The 16,390-nt window shown below is 34.2% G+C and overlaps 3 protein-coding genes across 3 annotated transcripts in view; all 3 read left to right on the plus strand.

The window, feature by feature from the left end:
• The first annotated feature begins 561 nt into the window (after positions 1-561).
• Positions 562-2,352, plus strand: LOC107592476 (ragulator complex protein LAMTOR2-like). Its single transcript, XM_016282004.1, has 4 exons — positions 562-784; positions 1,368-1,530; positions 1,789-1,878; positions 1,961-2,352. The coding sequence occupies exons 1-4, from the start codon at positions 717-719 to the stop codon at positions 2,015-2,017; spliced, it is 378 nt and encodes a 125-aa protein (XP_016137490.1). The 5' UTR covers positions 562-716; the 3' UTR covers positions 2,018-2,352.
• Positions 2,353-3,416: 1,064 nt separating this feature from the next.
• On the plus strand, positions 3,417-9,096 carry LOC107592474 (ras-related protein Rab-25-like). The gene is made up of 5 exons (XM_016282003.1): positions 3,417-3,660; positions 5,764-5,959; positions 7,040-7,233; positions 8,535-8,615; positions 8,772-9,096. Exons 1-5 carry the CDS (start codon positions 3,624-3,626, stop codon positions 8,897-8,899), a joined length of 636 nt encoding a protein of 211 aa, XP_016137489.1. The 5' UTR covers positions 3,417-3,623; the 3' UTR covers positions 8,900-9,096.
• A 412-nt stretch (positions 9,097-9,508) lies between these two features.
• Positions 9,509-16,390, plus strand: part of LOC107592522 (ras-related protein Rab-11A-like) — an 8,564-nt gene continuing 1,682 nt past the window's right edge. The window contains exons 1-4 of the mRNA XM_016282054.1: positions 9,509-9,527; positions 12,185-12,380; positions 13,726-13,919; positions 14,871-14,951. Of these exons, the coding sequence (XP_016137540.1) occupies positions 9,509-9,527; positions 12,185-12,380; positions 13,726-13,919; positions 14,871-14,951 (490 nt within the window). The remainder of the gene's footprint in view (positions 9,528-12,184; positions 12,381-13,725; positions 13,920-14,870; positions 14,952-16,390) is intronic.

Below are 16,390 nucleotides of genomic sequence, written 5' to 3' on the forward strand. Positions count from 1 at the left end.
ATGTGCCTCTTTTTTTTTTCTTGGTGTAAAAAACATTTCAATAATTTAAAGACCCTTTTTTTCCCCCAAAATAATGCATTAATGCATTGGAAAGGTTCTGTGGATGTTAAAGGTTCTTCGTGGAACCAATGAAGCCAATAAAGGCCATTAATATTTAAGAGTGCATATGTAGCCTACAGTATATTGTAAACAGGTTGTGACTTAATGAGGGTGAACTAGTTGAAGATTGAATACCCTTACAATTTTAACCTAAGGGGTTGTTGCCCTCACCTCCCAAAAGAAAGTTAAAAAAATAAATTAATAGTTAAAGTGGACGCTATCTACACAATACGAGCTGTTCATACGGTTGAATCCGTGCCAGGCTATATATTATACTTATATTACACATTATTTTCTATTTTATAACGCATTTATATATCTCCAGTATATATATAACTTTAGTTGGTTTCGTCGTTCTTTTGTTTTATTAATGACCCGAAAACAAATCAATCATCCATGTTACGTTCAGTTTTGATCTCTAGGCCAAAGTCCCTTTTGTCTAGGCCACGTTTTTGTAGTTCGCAGGCACTGCCATGACACTACATTTCCCATGAATCATCAGCGCGGAAGTTCGAAGTCAGCTGATGTTCTTGTTGGGTTGCTGGAACTGGAAGTTCTTGCTATAATCTCGCGTAAATTTTTAACGTGTTAGCATTATTGCCGTTTTCCTTTCAATTATGTTGCGTCCTAAAGCATTAACACAATTACTCAGTCAAGCAAACACCAGTGGCGTACAAAGCACGCTGTGAGTATATAAAATTAATTCTTTGTTCTTATCAGTAGCTTTAGCTGGCAGATAAATTGGTAAACAATAATATGTTGTACATTTATGTTATTAACATGCTCTCGAGTTAAAAGTAAAGTATTTTGCTGCGTATGGGCTTTGCTTAATGCATGTTAAACAATTAAAAATGTTTATGTAGTCATATTTAGAAATATCGGAATATCTTTTTCATTAGATTAAATATCAAGTCAAATCCCATTATTTTAAATAAATATATCACACACACCATTTTAAAGAACAAACATTACACAAAAATATATGTGTTGTTTAATGTTTATCTGTGTGAACTCAAGGAGAACTGACTTCATACATCCACAGAAAACACCAAAACATCCGTTCAGTTTGAATGTACTGGTGTAGGCCCTATATTGTGCAAAAAAAATCATGAAGAAAAGTGAAATTAGGTCAGAGAAATTTTGTTTGCAGGCCACTTTACAGGTCAAAGTATGAGTTGTTTATGAATTTATGTTCAATTCTTGTATATAGGCTACTTAAAAAAAAAAAAAAATGTAATCATTTTTTGTGTGTGTGTTTTTTGTTTTAGGTTATTGAATAATGAAGGCTCTCTATTGGCGTATTCTGGATATGGAGACACTGATGCAAGAGTCACTGCAGCCATTGCCAGCAACATCTGGGCGGCTTACGACAAAAACGGACACCAGGCCTTTAATGAGGACAAACTGAAGTTCATCCTGATGGATTGTATGGTAGGAATGTCATTGTACAGTTGGGTTATAGTAAATGATTGTGAATGCTGATCTTTGATATATGCAATAACATATGCATTATACAAGATATGCACAAATTCAGCACAGCAGATGCTATAGGCCGTGTCTGGATTTACCAAACATATGTGCTTTTTTGAAATTACACCATGCCAGAAATAATACTAACATGATGAACTGCTGTATTGTTCTACAATAATTTTTCCTTTATAATGTGCTGCATTTTCTCTGTTGTTGCAGGAGGGCAGGGTGGCCATTACACGTGTTGCAAACTTGTTGCTTTGCATGTATGCCAAGGAGACGGTAGGCTTTGGGATGCTTAAAGCCAAGGTGAGATTTGGTGTATATAAAATAGCTCTTAATTATGTATTTTCATGAACAATCATAGTAACTGTGTCTGTTATGTTCACAGGCTGAAGCTTTAGTGCAGTACCTCGAGGAACCACTAACTCAAGTGGCAGCATCATAGGATGTACTTTTGTGTATTTCTGTACATTGAAACAGAAACTTCTGAAGATCTTGGCCTTTATAATATATTATCTATGGCTTTATTTATTTGCATACTCCGTATGATTGCTATATCAAATTGTGTGGCTATTAGACCCAAAATAATGCTTTGCATAAACATTAATAATTGCTTTTGAACTGCATTTTCCCTTTTTATTATATTTTCTTTGTCTCAGAATTTTTGCAGTCAGTGATCAGGCTGTGTCTAGCGTCAACAATATTAAATAAATTCCTCTTTTTGTTACATGTTGTTGTTGTTTTACCTTTAAAACACAAGAAATTGATGCTTTTTATTAATTACGTCTAGAATAATATTAATTGATCCAAAAAATACATTGTATAAAATAATGTATCTGAAGATGAAATATCACTTTATCACTTTGTTAATCAGGGTTTCTGTATTTTTTGAAATAGGTCTAAAGTCACACTATTGCAAATTAAGGCCATAAAATATCTTAAATCAGAGCAGAAAGTCTTGAATTCAGAAACTCTTGACATTTAATGTTGCATACAATGTACAGTACAAATATCTAAACATCATTAAATCAAGATACATTTACTTAAGATGCAAAAAGATATGAAGTCTTGTTTTCTGAGAAAATGAACCAAATTAAATGAGTTTATACTTAAAACAAGAACAAATATCTGTCAATGGGGTATGAAGACATTCCCATTTTTTTTATTAAATTGCAGATATTTGTTCTAATTTAAATCATAAACACTTCATTTTGATCCATTTCTCAGAAAACAAGATTCCCTATTTTATGTCATTTCGTTTCTAATGTAAATGTATCTTGGTTTAAGAATCTTTAGACATTTGTACTGGAAAATAGACAAAAATACTGATAAAGAACATGAGGGGGTTTTTTTGTAGCGTGATCAGAAGGTACAGTAAAAGTTATTTCTAGTGGTTGGGAGCAAAAGCATTCGAGTCATAAGCTTAAATAATTTACACTTAGAGACCATAATGATGTTTTGTGTTCCATTCTATTTATTCCTTATATTTTGTTTACTCGGTCTTAAAAAGCCTTAAATTTATCTTCATAAAACCTGCAGAAACTCTGTATAATATTTGGGTTCAAGCAATAATCCAAAATATGCACCATGGGAGGGGCTCTTCCATGGCAAATGCCTTCCTGATCTTGGGAGAAACTGCTTAAAAAAAGCGATTGGTTGCATATGGTGTGTATGTCGTGGTTTCATTGGCTGAACAGGTGCACTATTGCACCCAGTTTCATATGACTGCACCTGTGCTCGCCCTACCTGTTTGACCTGACTTGAGCGCACCAAAAGTCACGCCCACCTTCCCCCAGGTACGGCACATTTGATAGCGGAACTGCCAGGCTAAATAACAAGGCCAGTTCCTTGTACAAACAACTGAACTGTCCACCATAAACGGTGGGGTTTCATTCGTACTTCTTACTGTTTCTCTGCTATTTCAGGTCAGCCGCTGTAGCATAGAGAGGAGGAACTTTCATTCTCGGTTTTCCTTGGAATTGATTGGGATTTTGACTCATGCAGCACTGATCTAGATTAGTGAAGGAAGATCTGCTTACAGTAGTGACAGTATGGGGTCTGATGAAGCCTACAACTTTGTTTTCAAAGGTAAGATCTGACACTTTTTGTGATTGAGTTGTCATGCACATTAAACAATCTCTGATGGAGCTTTAAACTCTTTTAGATGATGTTTAGTTAGTCTCATAATCTGCAAGCATTCATTTCACTGTTTGCAGTAGTTGTAGAGTATAATGGTTGGTATATATAATCATTAAAAAAGAAAACAGTTATAGAGAAATATATAAAGCAACTGGGTTTCGAGTACCTTGTGCAATTCAATTCCTCCTTTTGTAAAGCTCTCAGTTTACCAAAAAAGAAATTGAGTCCCATAGGTTGGTTGAAATCTGATTTCCATGACAGCAAGGTTTTGTTTACACAAGATTACTCAGTTAAGTTACTCAGTATGGGAGGGGAAATAATTGTATCTGTTAAAGCCCGTTGTGAAACTCTGATCTGCTAGAGCAGTCCTCAAACAACACCAAACCACAACGACTACTTAAAATGACCTGCGTTATGTGTTGGTTTCATAACAGCTGAACTGAAGCAATACGAACTGGAAGTCTTTTTAAAACATGCAAGATGATGATCATTTAAAGGGCCAGCTTTAATATGTTTATCACCTGTGTTGATGGTTTAATCTGAAATTACACACAGATATTTGTACATGAGTTAAGTAAAGCAATAGTTTGCCGAAGAAATAAATGCTGAAAACTTACTCACGCTCAAGTCATCCAAGATGTAGGTGAGATGGTTTCTTCATCTGAACAGATTTGGAGAAATGTAGCATCACTTGTTCACCAATGGATCCTCTGCAGTGAATGGGTGCCGTCAGAATGAGAGTCCGAATAGCTGATAAAAACATCACAATAATCCACAAGTAACCCACACCACTCCAGTCCATCAATTAATATCTCTTGAAGTGAAAAGCTGCGTGTTTGTAAGAAACTTAATAAGACTCATCATATTTTAAAACTTCAAACAGCTGCTTCCAGCTAAAATATGAGTCCTCTATCCATAATATTGCTTTCTCCAGTGAAAACATTGTCTAGTCTGATTTAAAAGAGAAATATGAACAGATCAAGCATTGTTTACAAGTAAAAAGCAGCAGTTCTAGACATATGTGGGTGGATTTTGACGTGAAGGGACTAAAGAAGATCTTTTCACTAGACGAAGGGTTATTATGGACTGTTATTTTAGCCAGAAGAAGTGAAGGTTTAATGTTAAAACGCCTTGATGGGTTTGTTTCTTACAAACGCTCTGCTTTTCACTTCACAAGATGACAGCTGATGGAGTTGTGTTGATTATTGTAATGTTTTTATCAGCTGTTTGGACTCTCATTCTGATGGCACCCATTCACTGCAGAGCATCCATTGGTGGTGAGCAAGTGATGTAACGCTAAAATTTCTCCAAATTTGTTGCGATGAGGAAACAAACTCTACATCTTCTATATCTTGGATTGTCTGAGTACCTTTTCTGCAAATATTCATTTTTGGGTGAACTATTCCTTTAGTATTTCTTATAGGCTTTTAATGTCTATAACTGCCATTTCTCCTAACATAATATGATAAATGAACTCCAATCCCAGAAGTGTCAAAATAGTCCTGCATGGGTGGAGTGTTGATTTTACTCCTGACATGTTTGAGTCATTTTTGTTTACACCTGCAATTAGTTGGGTTTTCATAAGGAGTGCTATACTGGGACATACTGTTCATCCAGTGTTGGTTTGTTTTGACAAGAATATGAGGATCAGACCTGTTTCAAGTGTCTCGAGTTTGAATGCACAACAAGCCTGGACAATTTTGTAATAAGGATGCAGATTTGTGATAGTATAGTACATGTTTTGCCTCTTAATGTTGCACTTGTTGTTGAAGAGTTACTTGCCACACAAGTCCAAGACAATAAACATGACATTGCAACAAGTTGATTTTACACAATTAGTATTTCTTAATACGCCAAGCAATGGTGTTGCAAAAAAAAAATCATGGGATCTGTCACAAATGCTTAAGCTATACCAGGAGAACGCTTTTGGGCCCCCTTCATCATCACAGGACCGGGACATTCATGCTTGTTGTTTCCAGATGATTGGCATGACTCAAGTCTGGGTTGGTAGTTTTTCCAGACTCGTATGCACTCATATGCATTTTGTTGCAGTGGTTCTTATTGGAGAATCTGGCGTTGGCAAGAGCAACTTGCTGTCACGGTTCACCAAGAATGAGTTTAGTCATGACAGCCGGACAACCATCGGAGTGGAGTTCAGCACAAGAACTGTGCAGCTAAACGGCCTCACCATCAAAGCTCAGATCTGGGACACAGCCGGATTGGAGCGGTACCGGGCCATCACTTCTGCGTGAGTTTAACATGGGTATAACATTGAAGTACCTGACAAATGGTGATGCAAAACAAGCAAATATGCCCATAGTTCCCCAAAAACGACAATTATATCAATTACTCAGCATCATGTTATGTTTTTCTTGTTTCTGTGGAACATGAAACACTTTTTCATAAAAGGGAATGGTGACCACAGGTGTGAACTCAAATAAAAATAAATAGTTTTATTTGATTTATTTTACTGTAATTAATAATTATTTTCATTTCTTATTTACATTATAAACTCTACTGTTGGGGTAGGTGTGATTTCTTTTTTTTCTTTTCTTTTCTCTGCTCACCAAGGCTGCATTATTTAATTAAAAATACAGTAATATTGTGAAATATTATTGCAAATTAAAATAACTGTAATTTATAATAAATGTAATTTATTCCTGTGATGCAAAGTTGAATTTTCAGCATCATTGCTCCAGTCTTCAGAGTCACATGATCCTTCAGAAATCATTCTAATATGCTGCTTTGCTTCTCAAGAAACATTTCTGATTATTATCATAATTGACACCGGGATACCATTTTTTTCAGTATTCTTTACTGAATAGAATGTTCAAAGATACATTTAGAAATGTTTTGTAACAATGGGAAAGTCTTTACAATCACTTGCGATCAATCTAATGCAAAAATATTAATTGATCAAAAACTAGAAACAAAATCTACTTCCACTCTATGGACCAGAGCAGTCTGGTGAGGAGATGATGACATTTATTTTAATTAAATGTATAATTAAATGCACAGAATAACATAATTTTACGTGAACTGTCCCTTTAAGTAGTTCGCTCATACTCTGAATATATTTGCATGCAAATACATTTTTGCCTGTATGTAAATTGTCATTCATCTATTCTTTAACAAATTGAGAAAAATGTAACACATCATGTTTCACCACCCATTGCTATACAATTCATTTCTCACCTGTTGTTCTAAACCATTTTCATTATGTAATCTTGCATATGACATAATGTTTTATGACAGTGTTCTGTTCGTTTAAAAAGAGGAAGTAAATCGAGTCATCTGATTTGATCTGATCTGTTTTCCTGTATCTCAGATATTATCGAGGAGCGGTTGGAGCTCTACTAGTCTATGACATTTCAAAGCACTTGACGTATGAAAGTGCCGAGCGCTGGCTGAAGGAGCTCTATGATCACGCAGATCCACATATCGTAGTGATGCTTGTGGGCAACAAAACGGACCTGTCAGCTGAACGAACTGTTCCAACAGAGGACGCAAAGGACTTTGCAGGTCATTACTGAAGACAGCTTATTATATTATACAGGCTTACTCAAAATTCACAGAGAAACTCAAAAGGCTTCACCACAACCCTTCAAAATAAAAGTTCGGCCTAACTTGAAGAAATTATAACAGAAATATATTACTATTGCACATACTGGAGAAAATACGAAATCATATACATATTACTAGTGCACAGTAGGAATATTTTAAGGAATATTAAAATGCCTCATTCATGTTTTAATAAAAAAAATAATGATTATTTTATTTATTAAAAATGAAAGCAATTATTACATTTTTGTTTGACTACATTTTAAAAGATTAACTAAACTGTTAGTTTTATCATTTGATTTGATTACTACCATTGATAGTATTAGTATTGATAGTAGTATTAATAGTACATTTGTATTTGGTATTACAGTGTTTTTTTATATTCTATGTACCGACAGTAAAATAAGCCACTATAAACCCATATAAATGTCCAGTCATGAAAAGAAAAAAATACCTTTACTCTAAAGAAAATCAGTAAAAATGTACTGTAAATCAGGTACAGTGTACTAAATTAATATGAGGGAACTTTGAAGGTGTTTTATCTGTATTTTGAATGTTGCAGTGCATTGTGTTTTAGAGTTAACAGAGATGTAAATGAATGTACATTATACATTTCCAGTCTATTTTTTTTTTAAACAATGAAACCGCAATGTAAGAAAAAAAAAATCAGTAAAAAATGGATAACATCCTTGCGTAAAATTACATTTTCTGTTAAATTTACAGACATTTTCTTAAACCCTCAAACACTACACAATGCAAAGCATAATTCAAATAATGGGCTAAACACCTGTAACATAAATCAGTACAGAATTTTCCTTCATAGTACATTGGGCAGTATTTTTACAGACTTCTCTTAGCGTGTATATATTATAATATAATATAATATTATATTGGGGGGAGTCGTGGCCTAATGGTTAGAGAGTCGGACTCGTAACCCAAAGGTTGCGGGTTCGAGGGTTTGAGTCTCGTACCGGCAGGGATTGTAGGTGGGGGGAGTGAATGTACAGCACTCTCTTCCCCCTTCAATACCACGACTGAGGTGCCCTTGAGCAAGGCACCGAACCCCCAACTGCTCCCCGGGCGCCCACTGCTCCGGGTGTGTGTTCACTGCTGGGTGTGTGCACTTTGGATGGGTTAAATGCAGAGCACTAATTCCAAGTATGGGTCACCATACTTGGCCACATGTCACGTCACTCACTCACTCATTTAGCAAAACCAAACAAAGTTAATCTTGATATTCATATTATCATTCTTTTTTGTAGAAAAGAATGGTCTTCTGTTCATGGAAACCTCTGCTTTGGAGTCCGTAAACGTCGAGGCAGCGTTCAACACTGTGCTTACAGGTAGCTACTGTTTATTCTGAACACATCATACCGTATTTACATGTACTCTACATGTGTTCCTTGCCCTCTGGGTTTCTCCTCTTCAGTCAGGCTTGAAATAGTGTAAAGACTTCATTATCATAATCATGCTGTCATCGTTTGATCTCTTTCTTTCAGAAATCCATAAAAAGGTGAGCAGCAAAGAAGTGACCCGAGGCTCTATCAATGCTGTGACATTATCCCAGCCTAAAGCTGCAGCAGATGACGCACAGGAGGAAAAGAAGGCCTGCTGTAAGAACCTGTGAAAGAAGATTCCGGGTAGAAGGACTTCACCAGGGGCCTAAAGGAGTTGTGAATTCAGCAAAAAAACAAAAGGAAATCCATTTCATTGACTGACATAGCCACATTTGTATTGTTAAATATTATATCAAGTAAAAGGCATTTTAGTGTTTGACGAGGATTAATGTCAATTTTAATTAATTGTAATGTGTTTCCCCTAAATGTTCCCAGTAGGAAAGTTTTGTTTGTATTATTTATGAAATGTCATGCCAAACTTTTTTTTTTTAACTTAAATTTATTCATTTAACAGACACTTTTTTTTTTTAAATCCAAAGAGACTTACAAATGAAGAATACAACAAACTATTCATCTTCCTCAAGTTATAAGATCAACAGATGCTGGAGGAATAACTTTATCACTTTAATATTTTTCGATTTGCATGTTCATCCTCACTGTTTAGTTTTTAATTTGATTTATTCAACACACCTAATGAAGACAACTGACAAAAAACCCACACACATATGATTAAGAAAATTATTTTTATTAAGACTAATCAGCCGTAATTAAATATTTTGTGTTATTAAAATCTATAAATAAAGCATTTATAAGCAAAGTGTTGATTTGTATCTTCATAAATGAATTCTGATGCTGCAGGTATTATCAGTTGCTGCTGTTAACACAACATAAAGAAAATATATACAGCATGTCATTTTCCAATAAGAAGTAAAGCAGAAATATGTATGAAAATGTCTGAATTGTTTTTTCACAGTGAGTCTCAAGTGCAGTTTGCCAAATGTCTAACAACACAACATTTATGAATAATCATTATTCAATATAAAGAGAATAATAAATGTGTAAGAATTTAAGGATAAGCTTTCAATTTATTACTTGGAAAATTCATTGATTTGACCAGTTTGAATTAGAACGGGCTCTTTGCAATCATAAATGTTGGATTAATTATGATTATTTATAGTAATTGTGAAATACACCACTATATATAAAAATTCTTAATTAGAACTTTAGTCTCATGCTCACCAAGGCTGCATTTATTTGATTAAAATGACCATAAAAATAGTAATATTGTGAAATATTATTTCTATTACTATTTTTATGGTAAATAAACACAGCCTTGATGAGCATAAGAGACTTCTTCTATGTACTACTAATCAAAAGTTATTTTGTAAAAATGTTTTTGAAAGAATATACAGTGGGTACGGAAAGTATTCAGACCCCCTTAAATTTTTCACTCTCCAGCTATTGATCATCTTAGGTCAGGCCGAAGCAAGTGTCATGTTCCAAAACACGGCTACCTTCTGGACTTTCCAGCAGGGCAAAAGATATAGAAATTGTACATTTTAATCATTTCTAAATGCCATTTTTTTTATTGATTATATAATGCACAACATGACTGGCTTCTCCTAATGTGTTTTGTTTTATTTTATAATTTTCATATATATATTATATATATTATATATATATATATATATATATAATACATTTGAACTTACGCTGTGGAAACAAACAATTTGGACATGTAATGCACTTGCCACACAGAAAATGGAAAAAAAAGTATTTTTGTGGAAATTCATTTAGAATTTTCCTTCTATGGTGTCTGCAATATAAGCACAGTTAAACCGGTAAGACCTGTATAAATCAGGTCCTTCTCAGGATGGGTTTGCATTCGGGTTTTAAAAACTCTCTCATTTAAATCAGATCATCACTCGGATCATTCATTTGTTCTATTTTGATATATAGCCAATTATTCGAGATTGAAGGAGATCAAGTGTAAAAGGTTGAGGATTTCCTTTAGTAATTGACTACTGAAGCGAATACTAAATGATATAATTTTTTACTAATCTGACCTCTTTGATGTCTGCGGTGATTATGTCCATGAATTTGACACTTCCATTAGTCAAAGTTCTGCTCTTGACCTCCGTGTGTTTAAGCTGTCCGTGGACCTTTCGCTGTTTGACCATGAATCAATCAGTGCTGTTCAATCACCGCTCTGCTCTTTAAACATGTCTGTGTCCACCAGCTTTAAAACAAGCAGACGTCTTTGTCAAAGTGCATTCCTGTGTGCCTAACTCGGATGTTATTAGCTGAGGCATCTGTTATGGATTTCATTCTTTCATGCTGTCGAGTTGGCAACATTAACCCAATTTATTTCAGGTTTAGGTTGAATAAAAATTGTAATTGTAATTGTTTAATCACCTTCATGTCATGTTCCAAATGTTTTTTCTGAAGTCACACAACATCTTTGTGTGATGAGTAGACTGGAATTTAAGTCATAATCTTTCTGTCCTCAAAAGCTTTGAAATCGTATTCACGTTCACATTCAAAAAATGAAAATAAATGAGATTTGATGTTCTTGAAGCATCTTTTATTATTTTACATAAAAGTGTTCCTCTTATCTCTTACAGTATGCCCACATAGACTGTACTGATTTAATAAAAAAAAAAGATTAAAAACAATTCACACACTACTGTGTGAAAAATAAACTACTTTTATTTTTAAGTCTCTTAAGACTGCATTTTTTGAAAAAAATAAATAAATACTGTAAAATCAGTAATATTGTGAAATATTATTACAATATTTCTGAATATAGTATTTTAAAATGTAATTTATGATGCAAAGCTGAATTTTCAGCAGCCATTACTCCAGTCTTTATTATGGCACGATCCTTTAGAAATCATTCTAATGTCCTGATTTGCTGCTCTAGAAACATTTATTATTAGCAATATTAAAAGTTTTGCTGTTTAATAGTTTTTTTTTTTTGTAGAAACTGTGATGCATTTTTCAGGATCCTTTTATGAATAGAAAGTTCAAAAGATCAGCATTTATTTGAAATAGAAATCTTTTGTAATATTGTAAATGCCTTTACTGTCGCTTTTGATCAATTTCATGCGTCCTTGCTGAATAAAAGTATTAATTTCTTTAATACATTTTTTTTTTTACCAATTCTTAACTATCTAATAAGTAATATCTGTTCCATTTTTGCCTCTGTCAGCGGGAGACACAGACGTTCCCAGTATTTCGTAAGTCTACCTGTGGGTGAAAAAGGGAGTTGCTCTTCAGTCGTGCCCTTTTCATTCATTGTCGAAAGCTTTGTGGAAACACCCTTTGTGTGTGAAATATTCAAATCTAATTGCTGTTGTGTGGTGAAGGGAGGCCGGCTCCTGCAAGCGCACAAATGGAATCTGCTTGAAAGTGCTCTCACAGTGTCATGTGTCTCCAGCAAATACAATAGCGTTTAAAAGCACCATAAAGTAGAGCCGGTTGATCTCACACACCCGCGTCCTCTTCATCCACAGTGGTTCTGATCGGTGACTCAGGAGTGGGCAAGAGTAACCTGCTCTCTCGCTTCACCCGCAATGAGTTCAACCTGGAGAGCAAGAGCACCATCGGGGTGGAGTTTGCCACACGCAGCATCCATGTGGAGGGCAAGAACGTCAAGGCCCAGATCTGGGATACGGCTGGACAGGAGAGATACAGGGCCATCACATCAGCGTAAGTGTCTTCAAAGACTCTGTTAAGACATCAACTAATTGAAGAAGTCCAATTGTTTTGTGCACCAGTTTTTAAAAATGTAATTAATAAATGTAACTATAAAATAAAAATGTAATTAAATTACTAAAATAAATATAATATAATAAATATAAACTACAGTGTGTGCATAATTATTTGGCATATTAATATTCTTATTGTATTGTTTTTTTCCAAGCACATTTCACCAATTTCAAACCAATCCATCAGTCAACCTTAATAACTACTATTAATTTTGCGTAGAGTCATTTATAACTGATTTATAGTTGTTAGCAAGAACTGGAAGTAAAAAAAAAAAAAGGTTTTTATTCAGATATGCATAATTATTAAGCAGGTTTTCTTTTACAGGTACAGTTATTAAGATCGATGTGGCTTGGATTTTTTTTTAATGTGCTTGGAAAAAATGTCATCAGAATCATTTTAATTAATTCTCATTTTAAACAAAAAAAAATTAAGTTTTAGGCCCTTTCGGTTAAAAACAATTTATTAGGCATGTAAAAAATACAATTTTGTCGTGACTTGATAGACGATATTGATCTTACAATACAATACACACAATACTTTAAACAAAGCCAAAATAGAGTTAAAATAGTAAGGTTTTTAAAATTATTTCTTCTAAGACATATGATAATCAGTTAACGAAAAGTACTGTTCATTAACCAGAATAGAAATATTCATTCTTCTTAGCTAAAAATACAGAATTATGTTAGATGCACATGCTTGCACTCTGTCCCTGACTAGATATGTGCAAAAAGTTTTAAATATTGTACTTTATTAAATTAATAATAACAATATATATAAATAAATAAATGCGTGAATTAACTAGAAGAATAACAAAGTGCAGTAAATTTTTAAAACCATTTGCTATTATGATGATAAATTAAAATATAGTTTTTTTTTTGCATAGTTAAAATTACTGGAACCGACTGACACTGGAAACCTCGCACATTGAAGTTAAAAATGGCTGTGCCCCCTCTTATGTTAAAAATATAAGGTGGATAATTGTGCCAGGTTTCTAATCATTTGAGCTTCCCTTTTTACTGTATAGTACAATGGGAGGATGTAGACTCCCGTCAAGTGGGAAGTATTTGAATAATAAAAAAAATCAACACCGTTTGGCCCCTAATGATGTACACTCAAATAAGATAACGACTTTAATAACAGTAGTTTTATTTCATATGACCAGCCAAATACTCCTTGGTAATCACACTATTATTGGGCAACTTAGATTGTGGAATAAATGTGGTGTTTGTGTGTCTTTTAGTTTCTGAATAATGACTGCATATAACATCTGTGTGTGTGTTCACAGGTATTACAGAGGTGCCGTAGGAGCCCTGCTGGTGTATGACATTGCCAAGCACCTGACCTATGAGAACACCGAGCGCTGGCTGACAGAGCTGCAGGATCATGCTGACAGCAATATTGTCATCATGTTAGTAGGGAACAAAAGTGACCTGCGCCATCTGAGGGCCGTTCCTATGGATGAAGCCAAAGCGTTTGCAGGTTAGTGTTGTGACTTCATTAGCTAGTGTGAACTGTAATTACTCAAGAGTTTCTATAAGTGATGCTTTTCTGGCAAATCAAATGTATAGAATGACACCTAAAAACACTAGACTTGTTCATATAATTTACCAAGATTTATATTAAGGAGTAGGAATACTAAATATTTCATTGTAAAATTGAGACCTAATATGTCACTTTTGTGAAGACAGCTTGTAAAGTTGAGTTAACTAAATAATTTTTAAACCGCCAAAGGTCATTTGGAACACCTTTAAAGGTCACCGAGGTGCTGTGCTGGTAGTGTTCAAGGCCTGTTGGCTGAGGTGTTTACATTACAGGTCTTGTTGCTGATTGGTCAGTTTGAATGTCTCCGATTTTTAGTCACATGGTCAGGAATGAATATGTTTGTATTTTCATTTCTTTGGGCTCTGAGAAGTTGAACGCTACATTGTAACCTTTTAAAGCAGTACTGCTAATAAAATGATGGGGCATCATGTAAACTATTTTTTAGGAAATGTTGATTTAGCATTACTCATTTATGTGTAATGCATTCCATTTAACAATCAAGTCACAATGCTGTCCGCATATTTTGCTATCTCCGTTGTTGTGTTAAGGTGGTAATTGGCAAATGTAGCTTCATACCATGATGTTGTTGTATTTACTTTAACATTTGGCAAATATTTTAATCTTAAGTGTATTACAGTGCAGTTAAGATATACGTTGCCTTTGATACACCATGGCTTTGGTGTTTCTGGTGCTGTGCTCTGTGGTTTGCGATACCTGCTGTTAACTTTTTTCTTAGTTATCTTGAGTACTGAATGCAGTAATGATTATTTGCTTGCTAGCTGGTCTATGTTCTATCTAAATATTTATACAAATTGTTTATGATAAATAATGTATTTGGGAAGCTATATTTATTTCATATAACTTATATTTTTGTGTGTGATTTTACAGAGAAGCATGGACTTTCTTTCCTGGAGACCTCAGCGCTGGACTCTTCTAATGTTGAACTTGCCTTTCAGACCATTCTTACAGGTCAGTCCTGAGCAAATCATTTAGAAGGGTGAATATCACAAAGCTTTTGGAGGTGAATCTCATGAAAACTGTGAAGAACATGTACCAGTAATTTTTTATTAAGAACATTCTCATTACTGTAATGTCAAGAATAGTATTTAAATAGCAAAGTATTTATGCATAATTTAGTATATAAAAAAAACATTTTCAAACGTTGTGAATTTTTAATTTTAGAGCGAAATGCGATCTAGTTGTTTATTTATTAACTGGACGTTTCTGACATTCAATTCTGCTTAACTTATGCATTCTAAATATCTGTACAATATATACATCAGCAAAAAAAAAATGCTCTGGCATTTTTTTCCAACTGTTACAAAATTGAATTGCTCCATTTGTGGTAGAAGTTATTGAAATTTGATGCTTTCCAAAAACGAAACAAAATTATTATTGTTGTTGTTGTTTTTGTTATATATTATTAAAGGGATAGTTCACCCAAAAATGAAAATGTGATGTTTATCTGCTTACTCCCAGGGCATCCAAGATGTAGGTGACTTTGTTTCTTCAGTAGAACACAAATGGAGATTTTCAACTCCAGCCGTTGCAGTCTATCAGTCGTATAATGCATGGCAATGGTAACAAAATCTATGAGAGTAAAAAAAAAAGCATTATATGACTGACAGACTGCAATGGCTGGAGTTAAAAATTTCCGTTTGTGTTCTACTGAAGAAACCAAGTCACCTACATCTTGGATGCCCTGGGGGTAAGCAGATAAACATCAAATTTTCATTTTTGGGTGAATTATCCCTTTAATTTATGATTTATTACAGAACAGATTTGTAAGGGTAAAGAACAGAATATATTTTTTTCCCCCCCTTGAAATTACTAATAAAAAAAATGAAGGGAACCAGAAACATAAAGTTCTTCCAGAAATCAAAATTGTCATGATTTACTGAAATAATGCAAATTATGACACTTTTTTTTATCTATTCTTTTAAATATTTGAAAAAACTAATGTGAAAAGCCAATTCTTACTTGTGTTAATACAGTAAAAAAACACCCAAAAATAAAGCATAAATACAATTACTTTAAAGGGGTCATATGATGCGATTTCAAGTTTTCCTTTCTCTTTGGAGTGTTACAAGCTGATTGTGCATAGATAAGATCCCTGAAGTTGCAAAGACTAAAGTCTCAAAACCAAAGAGATATTCTTTATCAAAGTTAAGACTCTGCCACGCCCCCCTAAAACGGCTCGTTCTAACACGCCCCCACATATCTACCTCACTATGTGGAAATATTTGCATAATGCGCCCAAATGTGTACGCAAAGAAAGAAGGCGTGGTTTCAGTAACCGCAGTTAGTGTTGAAGCAGCATGTCAGGGAGACGCTGTGTGTTTCTAGGCGAAAGCAAAAGCACTTTATTTGGCCTTCCAGAAGTAGATGCATTTAGGAATCTTTAAGAT

The sequence above is a fragment of the Sinocyclocheilus grahami genome, unplaced genomic scaffold, assembly GCF_001515645.1.
Source record: "Sinocyclocheilus grahami isolate Dianchi unplaced genomic scaffold, SAMN03320097.WGS_v1.1 scaffold153.1, whole genome shotgun sequence".
NCBI lineage: Eukaryota > Metazoa > Chordata > Actinopteri > Cypriniformes > Cyprinidae > Sinocyclocheilus > Sinocyclocheilus grahami.